The following is a 13,670-nucleotide window of genomic DNA, read 5'->3' on the forward strand; positions in this document are numbered from 1 at the left end:
CTGTGAAGGTATTTCGTAGATGTGGTTAACATCTACAGTCAGTTGACCTTAAGGAGATTAGCTTTAATAACGTGGGTGGGCCTCATTCAATTACTGGAAGGCCATTAGTGCAAAAACCAAGGCTTCCAGGGTGAAAGAAATTCTGCCACAAGACTGCAACATTAACTCCTGCCTGAGTTTCCAGCCTGCTAGCTTGCTCTACAGATTTCAGTCTTGCCAACATACATACATACATACATACATACATACATAAATGGTGTATGGGTGTATGTGTATGCTCTTGTCCTATTGGTTCTGTTTCTCTGGAACACTGACTGACAGCTGTCCAAGGGAAAAATAGTCTACGTCCAATCATACTGAGTTCCTATCACTGGAGATTTTCAAGTGCAGGTGAAGAAACTACTTTGGTTATAACAAGGAGACCATTAAAACATATGCCTTTCAGTAAAATTATAAACCATGTATAGAACACGTAGTTTAACTCAATTTGTTCATTTTATTGAGGATCCAGTCTGTGTCAAATACTGTGTGAGGGTCTAGGGATATAATGATGAGCAGATATATCTACTGTTCTCCCTTTTGGGAATGTAGATGTATCCTATACCATGTACAAATACTCTAGAACACAAAGTTGACTCAACAGATGTTTGCTGGATGAATGACTGAATGAATGAGTAAAAATATACTTTAAGATTAAAAGGAAATATGGAGATACATATATTTATATATTATTTGAGAAACCTTTCTACCAAAATATTTAAACTTTTATCCTTTAATAAGGATAAGATTCGATCATCAAAAAAAATTCTATAACATGTTATGCTTCCTTCTCCAATAAGGCATAAGTCTGAATTATTTTCTTAAGCTCTCCTCCCATCTTGACTTCTTACATACCGATCTTTAAAAAATCTCAACTCAGTACTTACTCATTTCACATATTTGAAAGGGCAAGTTACTTAAGGCATAGAAACTGCTACATCTGAATAGTCTGTAATGTTATGTAGTTGGTGGAGAAACATTAACAGTCAACTGCTGAATGGAGCATGTTCGTGTGGCCTCCAGCAATGGACAGCTAGAGAATTCACCATACTGCTTGTCCAAACAGAAATGTTAAGGATCATAGAGGAAGAACTGCATGGACTTTGATAACAAGAGCATCATTGGATTAAGACCAAATTCAGATCACACTTGTGATTTTTCAAAGTACCTTCAAAGCCTATCCTACCTGCCTTGTTATATCAATCAATCAATAAGCAAGCAAATGTATATTTCATTTGACAGATGAATAATAAAAGACATGAGCAGGATGAAGCTGAAGTTTAAACCCAATCCTTTCAGTCAGTAGAGTTGAGTGCCTTTTTAAAAATAATTAGATCAGGGGTGCCTGGGTGGCTCAGTCCGTTAAGCGTCCGACTTCGGCTCAGGTCATGATATCACGGTCTGTAAGTTCGAGCCCCGCGTCGGGTTCTGTGCTGACAGCTCAGAGCCTGGTGCCCATTTCAGATTCTGTGTCTCCCTCTCTCTCTGCCCCTCCCCTGTTCATGCTCTGTCTCTCTCTGTCTCAAAAATAAATAAACGTTAAAAAAAAATTTAAAAAAAATAAAAATAATTAGATCATATTGACAGGACATAGTGTAAAATATTCTTTTGATAACAATGAGAAATTTATTCTTTAGCAGAGGATGACTCATCAGTTTTCTTACACTTGATCCAATGCTATAAGAAACGAAATACTATATTACAGAGGAACTTTCTTACATATACGATTGTTAAGAATCTTACAGGTGGCCATACTGATTGGTAACACACCCAGGAGTCCCAGAAGGCTTTGCTATGCACTGGTTATTTATTGATAACTGAAAGTTTCTTATAAACACAAAATTCACCAGGTTTTAACAAGGTTCATTTTATAAAATCCTAACAATCATCTCATTTCCGAACATAAGGTGTTCCAAAGAATGTGGAAAAGAATGGTGTGATACCAAATGAACACATTTATTTGCAAACTTGCAAGAGTCATAAACTAGGGACTCTAGACTTGGCTGTGCACCAAGAAGTTGGGTGATCTATGTAACAACCTCTCTCTCATATGTATATACAGGAGCTTTACGTATTTGCTTACTCCATGCTGAAATTACCTTTTCAGACTGCTCTGTCTCTATAATGTAACTGCTTTCATTTTTAATGGGATGGAAGAAATTATGGCTGTTTTTCTGAAACCACATCAATTTTCAAAGGCAGCTGTAGCAACAGAGATGCGTTTGCACTGGAATTTTGGCTTCAAGGACAGTACCACTTTGAAAATTTGGCTGATTTCCCTAAACCCATAAGTTGGAGAAATACCAGGAATAAAAAGGGGAATTACATGGATGATTTACAATTTTCTTCACTCCCTTTCCTTAAAGTTAGTCCTTGTCAGTTGCCAAGAAAACAAAAATGGAACCAAACAACAACTGACAATTAACTACAGGAAACTATTTTGATGAGTAAATTACCTGTCAGTTAAAAATAAAGGATACCCAAATTTTAATAATATATTCCAATAGAAAAAAGAAAGGACAGAGATATGCCCTTTTGGCTTTGAAAACCAGGTCTTGATTTTTTTATTTTGTTTTGTTTTGCCAGTATTGTTTCTTGCCTAATTATATTTTCCTTAGGAAAAGTCTAAGAATTGGTCATTGCCAACCTACAACATGTTTAGCCACCCACCCGTTAACAACCGATTTTGCTTTTAATTTTTTTCTTTCCTTTTCATGTTTTCTTTTCTTTTCTTTTTCTAAGCCCTCACCACTCCTCATCCTTGCTTTTTCTTTCTGGGTGTACAATAAAGGTCATCGTGACTTACAGCTTGCACAGAGGTATGACTTTTACACATATCCAACAGGTATACACCTGGGATTTGAAAATACCCTTTTGTTCCTCTTGGGGTGGAAGAAACAAATGAAAATCAACTCATCTAGGCTGATTGTCTCTTCTCGCTTTTCTATCTTTGCAAATAAAGGAAGTATAAATGCTTGAAAGCCAAGGTAACCATATGATTACATTCATGGCAGGAAAACAGCTAGTTTTCTAGCCTCATCCAAACTTGTCTCAATGCCAACTTCCTCCTGTGGGCCCAGTCCTTTAAAAAACACTTATTTCAGGGGTGGGAAGGGAGGGAGGGTGGGTGATGGACATTGAGGAGGGCACCTGTTGGGATGAGCACTGGGCGTTGCATGGAAACCAATTTGACAATAAATTTCATGTTAAAAAAATTATAAGATAAAATAAAAAACAATTATTTCTCTAACCACCAACTAAACAAGGAACCAATGGACCTCATTTCTGGCAATCTTTCAAATTCAAGAACCACCTAGGAAAGGCTTTTTGGTATGCACATGCACACACACACGTATATACCCTTGTGTCTAGTGTTCATGTACACACACTTGTGTTTGCACCAACCCGAAACATAATCTGTCCCTCTTCTTGTTTAGACAAATTTTTAAAGAAAATTTACCATCAAGATTATACAATTTTAAAAATTTTTTTTTTAACGTTTATTTATTTTTGAGACAGAGAGAGACAGAGCATGAACGGGGGAGGGTCAGAGAGAGAGGGAGACACAGAATCTGAAACAGGCTCCAGGCTCTGAGCAGTCAGCACAGAGCCCGACGCGGGGCTCGAACTCACATACCGCAAGATCGTGACCTGAGCCGAAGTCGGACGCTTAACCGACTGAGCCACCCAGGCGCCCCAAGATTATACAATTTTAAAACAAGAGTGACCAAGAACTTGAAGAGCTGGTTGAGAACTTAAATAAGTAAAAAATGTGGGACAAGACCATTCTCAGTGGTCGCTCACTTTCATGTGACATGCACAGCCGAGGTCATTTCCTAGACTTGTGGTTTTCATATTGGACCTGGAGCTTACGTGTTATTGAAGCCACAGATCAACTTGCTCTATCCTCCCAGGGAGTCCACTTTGGTCACTGTTTGGTGGGGGGTATCATTTTTATATTCAAACAAACATGGATATATTATGGAGCAACATTGAATTTTGCATATATTTTGTGTAATTTATAAAGCACGCAAAATAATTACATGATTGTCATGAGATGCTTACATACTCCAAATCGCCCAGATCTTTCTCTTCCTCTTTTATTTATTTTTTATTTTTTTTAAATGTTTATTCATTTTTGAGAGACGGAGAGAGAGCACGAGCAGGGGAAGGGCAGAGAGAGAGGGAGACACAAAATCCAAAGCAGGCTCCAGGCTCTGAGCTGTCAGCACAGAGCCTGATACGAGGCTTGAATCCACGAAGTGTAAGATAATGACCTGAGCCCAAGTCAGATGCTTAACTGACAGCCACCCAGGCACCCTTTCTTCTTTTAAAAGTACTTTGAGCACAACGTTCAAAAAGCATCATACTACACCATTAAGTATGAATGAAGGGAACGAACTGGCATTATAGCTACATACAGAGAAAAGGTTCTAAAATGCAAAAGGTAGGTTCTATAGCATAAGGAAACTGACCTAGCCAAGATGCTATTGATATTGCTGTTTTCATTTAACGCATGTGAAATCTCATGAACATACCCCAGCCGTAAAGCATACATATTATGTTAAAGCGGTATTTGGTACTTTCTGGAAGAGTCATATTTAAAATCAGAATTGTCCTTGCCCCACTGAAAAATAAAATGAAAAAAGTTTTTCGAAAATTTTTTTTATAATTGAGAGACAGAGAGGAGCAAACAAGAACAAGGAAACAAGGAAAAAGAGGGAAAAATAGATCACTTCTCTTTGTGCCAAGGAAAAATATATCACAAGCTCGTTTGTGTTTAGCACTCAATTTATAGCCCAGCAATCTGAATCTCCGAACTTAAGCCTTCACGGATGAGTGCCCCAAGTGGCTTTTGAATTAGAGGATAGCATTACTCAATTTGAGGCTAGCCCTTTCAGGAAATATATTTAGCTACGGCACACAATATTTCAATTCTAAAATGAGAATGTCAACTGTGAAACTAAATTTAAAATTTTTGTTGTTTTTCTCTCAGCTCCTCCCACACTTACTATGAATTTGAATAATATGAATCCAGGAAGCATTTAAGTAAATATGGTGTGCATTCTAGGTTTTATGGCAGCCATTACTGCTTTGATCACTCGGAGCCCATCAAATTATAGGCTGACACACACAAGTGAAGAAATCTATGTCCCACATGCCATGTTATTAGAGCTCTACCCTCAGCCAGTGAAGGGGCATGTCTACCCTGCTGGGGTAAGAGAAGATACAATGGGCTGGGAAAAGGACCCTCTGCCATCTGCATCATCCCCCACAGTGCTCACCATGGTGAACCAGCAAGCAAGCTCTCAGAACTGCAAGGTAAAATCAGACAGAAGAGAAAAGAATCCTCCCAATACCAGAGCATGTATATACTCTGTATATAAAAATACACACACACACACACACACACACACACACACACACATTCCTCACGTTTTATCAGTTCTCCTTAGTAATTAACAAATTACTAAATTTTGCCTGTGCTAATACTTCTACGGTCAAACTGTCAACCAAAAAGTTCTGGTTAAGGTCAAATTCTGTTTTAAACATAGAGGGCCTATCCATTACCTGGGCTTAGGAAGCTGCCTACCACATACCAGAAGTACTTTCAAATTTAAGGTGTAAATTTATTGATGACACAAACATATTTTTGGCTGTTCTTCCAAGATATAAGACACAAGAAGTAGAGTTATGATCACCAGTAGTCAAACTGTAACTGACATTAGCCAGACTTTGAATTCAAGAGAAAGAGACACCGGCATCCGGGTGGCTCAGTGGGTTAAGCATCCAACTTCAGCTCAGGTCATGATCTCATGGCTCCTGAGTCCAGCCCCACAACACGCTTGCTGCTGTTAGTGACAGAGTCACTTCTGGATCCTCTGTCTCTCTCTGCCCCTCCCCCACTTGCATGCTTTCTCCCTCTCTTTCAAGAATAAATAAACATTAAAAAAAGAGAAAGAGACAGAGAAGTTGTGTGTGTGTGTGTGTGTGTGTGTGTGTGTGTGTGTGTGTAGGGTGTGCAGAGTAGCAACATAGAGTTCCTGTCTTATACGCTTTCCGACTTTTACTGAAAACCAAAATACACACTTGAATGTAAATGCATCTTCGACAGTATGTTTTCTCTAGAAAACTTAACAAATTAAAATCAGTATGCCTCGAAAAGCTATAATATTATAAGCTAATACTGGAGCACTTACTATGTGCCAGGTGCTGTTCTAAAAGATTTGCATGTAATGACTCATTCAATCCTAACAATGACTCTTTGAGATTGGCACTATTATATCCTTTTTATAGTTGAGGGACTTAACTTGCCAAAGTTGCCATGTTCACCCTGATGATAAAGTATAGAATTGGAAGTCAAACCTGACTTGTCGATTAGCAAGTAGACAACATGTCTTGCTTATCCCAAATTCTAACTTGGTAGTGAGTATGGGGAGAAGTAGATAGTACAGGTAAGACTTGAAGCCTCTGATGCAATGAACACAGACCCAAGTCAAATCAGAGATGCTCTATTTCTACCCTTCCAAGATCGCAAGCTGGCTCCCCTAAGAATCCTTCCCCTGCTGGGTGTCTGGAGAGAAACAGATCATTGAGCCCATGGGAAGATCATGACCATTTGTGGGGAGGCATCTGAGAAAATGAGAAGCTGCTGTGACATTCTAGCAGGCATAACATCTTACAGACTTAAAAAACAACTTATAAGAATGATACAGACTATAATAGAAAAGTGACCATGTGGTACAACAACTAGGCAGACATCAGACATTCACGTTACCAAAAAATTAGAATAAACGTGAGTTTAACATTGCTACAGATTCCAGAGTTGATGGATACAAAGCACTCTGTAACTGTTTTCACTGAACTGTGAGAAAAGGTCTCAGTACTGTCTCCCATGCACAAGTCAAATTAGTACCACCTTTTAAATGTGATGTGTGGTTACCAGGTCCCAGGAAAAACAGTCTAAATGTTGAAATAGGGAAACACTGTGTATAGATGACAGACAAAAGGGCAATTGTTTAAGGCATGTAAGTCTATCACTCTCATTTTCACCTACATGAAAATAAATACAAATGGCAGAATGTATACAAGGTGGATGGAGAAACCAGTTCAAAGAACATGCATTAAGAATCACAGGACTTTAGAGTTAAAAAGGAACTTAGTGAACAAGTCCAGCTTCTGCACTTGACATAAAATAAAACCAAGGTCAGCAGAATTTGGATTGTGTGTGCAGGTGTTATCTTCAACTATGCGGGTGAGGAATTGCCTCTAGGGAGAATGTATGGAGCAAGAAGATAAGAGGTGGGGACGCAGGACCGTGAGGTTTCTGAGAGGCGGGCTGATGAAGAGCAGCCTAGGAAGGCAGTTGGTTAGGGACAATGAAGAGGTAGAACGAAACCCAAGAAGTGTGAGGTCACGACAGCCTGAGACAGAAGGAGTTTTAGGAAAGAATAAGTGGTTGTGTTGAATGGCAGGAAGAGTTCTAAGAAGACCAGAACCGGGAAATGTTCATTAGATTTGGTGGCTATTGATTAGTGGTGACCTTAGCAAAAGCAGTTTCGGAAGCATGATTGCAGTGGAAGATTGCCATGTTTTAAGCAATGAATGAAGGGTGAAAGAAAGAAGAAAGAAAGATGTCCAGTGCTTGCCCTCAGACAGTATAGATGAGAAGGGGATGGCTACACATACAGCAAGCTAGTTTCTCAACCAAATTTTAATTTTTTGCTTAACTTTTCCAACCATGTGGAGTTTATTTTGATAAATAAAAGTTCTAAAACTTCCCTTCTTTTACTGCCTCTAGTAAGTTTTGAATGAATGAGTAATAAATAGGCAGCCCCAGGCCTAGACCCTTCACTCACGAAGGACTTAGGCAAGCTATTGTTGGCAGCTCTCGCCTTCCCACAGACTGCCTTCCCTTCATCCTCCACTCACTGGAACAGCTTCCTCATTCTCCAGAGCTTTCTACCAGCTACGGAAATTAGGTTCTCACGCCATCGGAAAACACTGAGGAGATTAATGGGGAGGAGTTCAACTATCTTCAATCTTGTGAAGGCTGGCAGTTTTTAAGCCTTGCCAACTATCTATTTTCTTTGCTTGGTTTCTGCCAGAGGCAAAAGTCAGCAGCAAGAAGAAAGGGTGATGGCAGAAAAGAGCACTCTTAAAAAATTAAAAGAAAAAGAAAGAGAGAGAAAGACTTAGAATAGGGAAGATTTACTGCTGAAATTAAACCAGAGAGCCAGTTAGGAAAGGGAGACTGGTCACAGAATTAAAAACTATTTATGTTTGTTTATTTAAGATTATGTGGATTACCTATTGTATTGGACAACCCAAATGGCTCTCCCTCTACAAATATGCTCCTACTAGATATCTGTTGGAGTCATTTCCTGAAAACCAAGAGCTCCGTGTGCAAAGTCAATTATGGTTCTTTCCTCCAGTAAGAGATCAAGACAGCATGATCTGAAAAGCCATGTTGCCTTTACATTTTAGCAACATCTACTTCAGCATTGTTCTTTAATTATGAAATCTGAGATACATTTTCAAATTGGATTAGATGCATTTTCACATCCACCATTTCACCCTGAATCTTAAAGGTCTAAGTCTTTTCTCATGTAAGGAATAAAAAAAAAAAAGTCTCTGAATTACTAGTGTAAGCCACAATACGATCATTTAAATTCACTCTAGAGGCACTGGTGGTGACAGCTGTCTTGCTTGAGGTCATGCATTCTAAATTTTTTCCCCCATTTTATTTTATTTATTTTTTTTAAACGTTTTTTATTTATTTTTGAGACAGGGAGAGACAGAGCATGAACAGGGGAGGGTCAGAGAGAGGGAGACACAGAATCCGAAACAGGATCCAGGCTCTGAGCTGTCAGCACAGAGCCCGACGCAGGGCTCGAACACACGGACCGCGAGATCATAACCTGAGCCGAAGTCGGCCGCTTAACCGACTGAGCCACCCAGGCGCCCCTTTTTCCCCATTTTAAAAGTGTCGGATAGTAATGCAGTTCTGTTTCTTGAAAAGATATATTCATTCAACAAGCATGTGTTTAGCATCCAACACATGCTTCACATTGGGCTGGTTGCTGCAAATATCAAGATGAATGAGATATAAAATTGGCCCCTCCCGATCTTGTACAGAGAAAGAAGAGAAAATACGTACTTTTTCATTTCCACAATCTGATTTCTTTGGAGGTTTTATACCTTTCCTCAGAATACCACGACCTGTGATACCTCCCTTGCCTCGTGTATTATCAGCCGAGCTACTTCATCATAAATAAGCAAAAAAGTACATAAAACTTGTTACACAAAATGAAAGTTCTAGATAAAGAGAAAGAGACTTCACCTAAAAGAGCAACACATGAGACTACGAGAAATGCCGACCACCCTCCTGTCCAATCTCAGGAGGCAGTATCACAGACACACGCGTTCGTGCGCGTGCATAGACACTGCAACAACCACATCAAAAAACTTACCTGACTTGCCCACACCTGCTCTCCCAAATATTGCCAGTTTGACCTCTGCACTTTTAGCCATGCTGGGTGTTGGTAGATAACTCACTGTCGTTCCAACTAAAGAGCTGAGAAAATCTTTTCAGTTCCCGCCTTTGGATTCACCATATCATTGTAAATCTGCAATCCTTGAAAAAAAGAGATTTGGGAATTCATAAGTGACTGGAGAGAGGGCTTAGTGTTTATTAAGCATTTCCTACATACCAGCTACCGTTCACTTTATCAGCATTTTCCATTGTGATCTCCATCGCAATCCTGTGAGAGGGCTATAGCAACTGACTGCAAACTAGTCAACTAATAAACGATAGATTCAAGACCTGAATTTAGATCTCTTTGGTTCTAAAACATATACATTTTCAGACACAATAGCATAACCTGAGACATTTTTAATGAAGGCATTGTTTTTTGGTCAATAACTGATAACAAATACTTGATGTGTGTGAATACGTGTATTTACCATGTGTCTATAAATACCCAAGACACAATCCACATAATGGGGGAATCACATTTGGAACTCTTTTATTTTCCTTAGGGCTGAATAATATACATTCATATTAGTCAATCCTGTTGTAATTATTGAATTTGCACTTCAAGGTTAAGTTTTAGCTCAGTTCACACTAGATCACATGATTGAGTCATGTGACAGATACACATGTTCCAGGAACTGATATATAATATCCAGTTAATATTTTTATATATTTCTGGGCACAATACCATTGGCACACAAAAGAGAAATGCCATTCCTCAACTTCTGATTCCTTTTCTAAGACAATCTTAAGTAAATTAGTTTATGGTACCATCCTAACCCTTAGGAAATGATATTATATACAATGTAAGTACATTTTATATAGATGGGTGCTTTCGGAATGACACCTAGGTTCTTGGTACCATGGAAATGTAAAGTTGGAAAGAGCCTTGGGGTCAACCAAAGGAATCTTCTAGCCATGTCAGGAATCCTTCCTTGAGATCAGACAACCATCTTGTGTCCGACTGAACACTTTCAAATACCTGGGGTCAGAGATGGTCAATGGACAGAAAGTCAACTTTTTGTTTACATTTACTCAGAACCTTTCAAGCAACCCAGCAACTATTAGGACCCTCTGCCCCATCCTAGGTGACTATTTTCTAGGAAAATGAGACCTGGCATCTTCCCTTGTTCTTCATAAGATGCATGGTCTTGTTTGTTTTTTTCTCTGACTCTTGCCTTCTCTCTTCGCCACATGCACTTTGCTGGCACTTGCCATTTCATCACTAAAAACATGGCCTTCCATCCATCCACTACTTGTGACATGACTTGACAAGCCGACCTCGCAAAAGTTCACTGAGATTCTCCCAATTCTGTATCCGGCACTGTGGTTGTACAGCCACTGTCAGCAAGATTCACATCTTTCACAAGAACTGCAGACTCCTTCATTCGGAACTCCTGCAATCAGTGTCTTAAACTTAAACATGACTTAACTTTCATCCTTGTTAAACTTAATCACGTTAGTGATTCATTCATTTCATCCACTCTGTCAGTCTGCAAAGATATTTTTGCAACACAAATCGGTTACCTAAACGTGTAAACTGCTCCTGGCAGCATTTTGTCATCTACAACTTTTCAAAAGAGCTTCTCAAGAGAAAGAAAGAAGTGAAACTCCTTCTGGAAAAGTATTTCTACGACGGCATGAGAGTGTAATTGCCTTCTTCATCATGCATCCTAGCCTTGCACCCAACAAAGTTTGTATTTGCTGATTTCCAAAGGACCAGAGCTTCCTCTGAGGGATAAAAAGGTCAACATTAACATTAGCTATTGTTTACTTCATCCCCAATAACAAACAAAATTTCTCTGTAATCATTAATAACAGCACAAAAAACCAGAAGCTTTAACATCTGCAATGTGTCTAAGCCCATACTTTTGGCTAAAGATAAAAGAATTTCCTTATTTGTCATTTTATATGCATTCATTAAGGAAAAGCCTTATGTTTAAAGTTCAGTGCTTCATCACAGAAGCATCACAAAAGCATAATATCTGCAGATATATAACTGTATAAATTCTACATAAGAATGGCAAGCATTTCTTTGAAACACAGACCAAGCAAGGGTCTGTATAAACAATGATTTGTTATTTCATGCAAAACTGTTCATTTCCATGCACATAAATTCTAAGTAATTATCTATCTTATTTATACATCACATGAAAGTAGTCATCAAATGTGATTTCTAAAAAATATATAAGTCAAATACTTCATTAACTCCCAAATGACCTCAGAGATATAGGAATTGCACACAAAAAATTGTGTAGGTTAATTTTTTTCACTTATAAGGATACAGCTGCTGACTATCAACCTATTATTTAGGAAGATCACTTAAAGAAGATGCAAACTGACATGTATGTTTTGACATTTTGGTTTTCACATAAAAATGTGAAAAGTTACATTTGACAAAAATATAAAACAAAGACAAATGTGTAAATTGGTGTATTAAGTGATCTTTTGCCAACTTCTGATGTTCAAAATAATTTATAATTCCAGACCTTCCATGGCATGGACCTAAAAACGTTTGTCTTAATGTTGTTGTATAGAAATATACTGGCAGGGTCTAGAAGTTGCCATTTCCTTTTTCTGTGGACAGTGCTTTACTAGGACAAAAAAACTTCTGAGTTTCTATCACTCCTAAAGCTAAAATCACACCTAGATATTTAGGAGACTAAAGGTAGAGTGATTTTCCCCCTAAACATAAAGGAACTAAAAGAAGGCTTAGAAAGAAGAAAAAGAAGCTAGCCTCCAAATCCTATGCTATTATTAATACATTTGTTGATCATTCCACAATTATGCTAAGCACATACAAACAAAAGTGGCCACCTTCCAGGAGCTTCCAGTCTGTCAAACCTGTGACATTTAGATCACCAATAACCTGGTTTTATTTATTTCAAGAAAGGTTTCATTAATAATAAATCATTCCCAAGACTATTATTATCAAGGTCCTTGCCTTCTACTTCCTCTTTGGGGATGGGGTGGGGTAGGGGGGACCAAGCATCTTTATAAGGTAATAGTTTTTCTAACTTCTGTATCTATCATCAAAATAAAGCACAGCTGTTTAGGCAAGCGGACTCTGGTCTTAGGAATGAGATCCTCTTCTTCAGCTCTGAAATCAAGTTTTCCTTCTCCCGCTACCAGGAATTCTCCCTCATCTTGCAACGCAGCACCCACAGCGACGAGGATAATTGTGCAAGACCCCCCCCCCCCCCCCAACCTCGGGTATAGCTTTGCTCCAGAGCAACAGGTATCCTAGAACGATCAACAAGCCCATGGGGACTGCAGGTCACTTGCTCTCAACCTGGAGAGCAAATGCAGCCTAAATGAAAAGGGCATTCTCAGTCTCAGCTCGGAGGGCGCTGTCAAGCCCTGGGCGCCGGCGCTCACATCTCCCCTTTCAGCGAACCCCAAAGCCGCCCCGGGAAGACCCGGCGACCAGGACGACGGATCCAGAGGCCACGCGTCCTTGGGGGGCGGGGGCGGGAGTCCCAAGGGTGTGCAGGAAGTCGTTCCATAAGAGCCACCTGGGCACGTGCGTGACACTCACCTGTTCACACTCTCCAGGCCCGGGAGAGACGCGGTCCCTGCAAGTTCGGAATCGGTCCCCGCGAAGCCCTCCCACGCTGCGCAGCCCAGCCTGGGGCTCGCGTTCCCGCGGCTGCGATCGCCAGTGGGAGCCGCGGCGGCGGCGGCGGCGGCTGCAAGTGCTGACGGGCCGGTGGGGGTCTCTGCGCTCGCGCTCGCCCAGACTAGCGGCCGAGGGACTGCGGCAGGACGCGAGCTCAGACCGGCCGGGGCCGCCGCTCTGCCGCCAGGATGCTGCAGTGCGGCGCGTCGGCGCCCCCTACTGGGGCCCTGGGCGGGTACCTCCCGCGACGCCGCCTCCCAGCCCAGAGGAGACACATCCGCCTTCTACGTGCTGCATCCCAGGCTGGCTTCCCTTTCCCGGGGTCCTTCCCGGCCTCTAGGTTCTCGAAGAAGGACCTCTCCTGTAGGTTACAACTTTGCGTGTGAAAGCATCGCTACGTCGTGTCTTCCATTCCTTACTTCAAATGGTGCTCACAACATCCCTCTGAGGTATGTTTAATTATCCCCATGTTACCCA

General features: G+C 40.4%; 1 protein-coding gene across 1 annotated transcript in view; it reads right to left on the bottom strand.

The window, feature by feature from the left end:
• Nucleotides 1-13,382, bottom strand: part of RERG (RAS like estrogen regulated growth inhibitor) — a 116,903-nt gene extending 103,521 nt beyond the window's left edge. Inside the window, exons 1-2 of the mRNA XM_060658275.3 lie at nt 13,113-13,382; nt 9,513-9,676 (exon numbers count right to left, since the gene is read on the bottom strand). Of these exons, the coding sequence (XP_060514258.1) occupies nt 9,513-9,573 (61 nt within the window). The 5' untranslated portion in view covers nt 9,574-9,676; nt 13,113-13,382. The remainder of the gene's footprint in view (nt 1-9,512; nt 9,677-13,112) is intronic.
• Between the last annotated feature and the right edge of the window lie 288 nt (nt 13,383-13,670).

The sequence above is a fragment of the Panthera onca genome, chromosome B4, assembly GCF_046562875.1.
Source record: "Panthera onca isolate mPanOnc1 chromosome B4, mPanOnc1 haplotype 2, whole genome shotgun sequence".
Lineage (NCBI taxonomy): Eukaryota > Metazoa > Chordata > Mammalia > Carnivora > Felidae > Panthera > Panthera onca.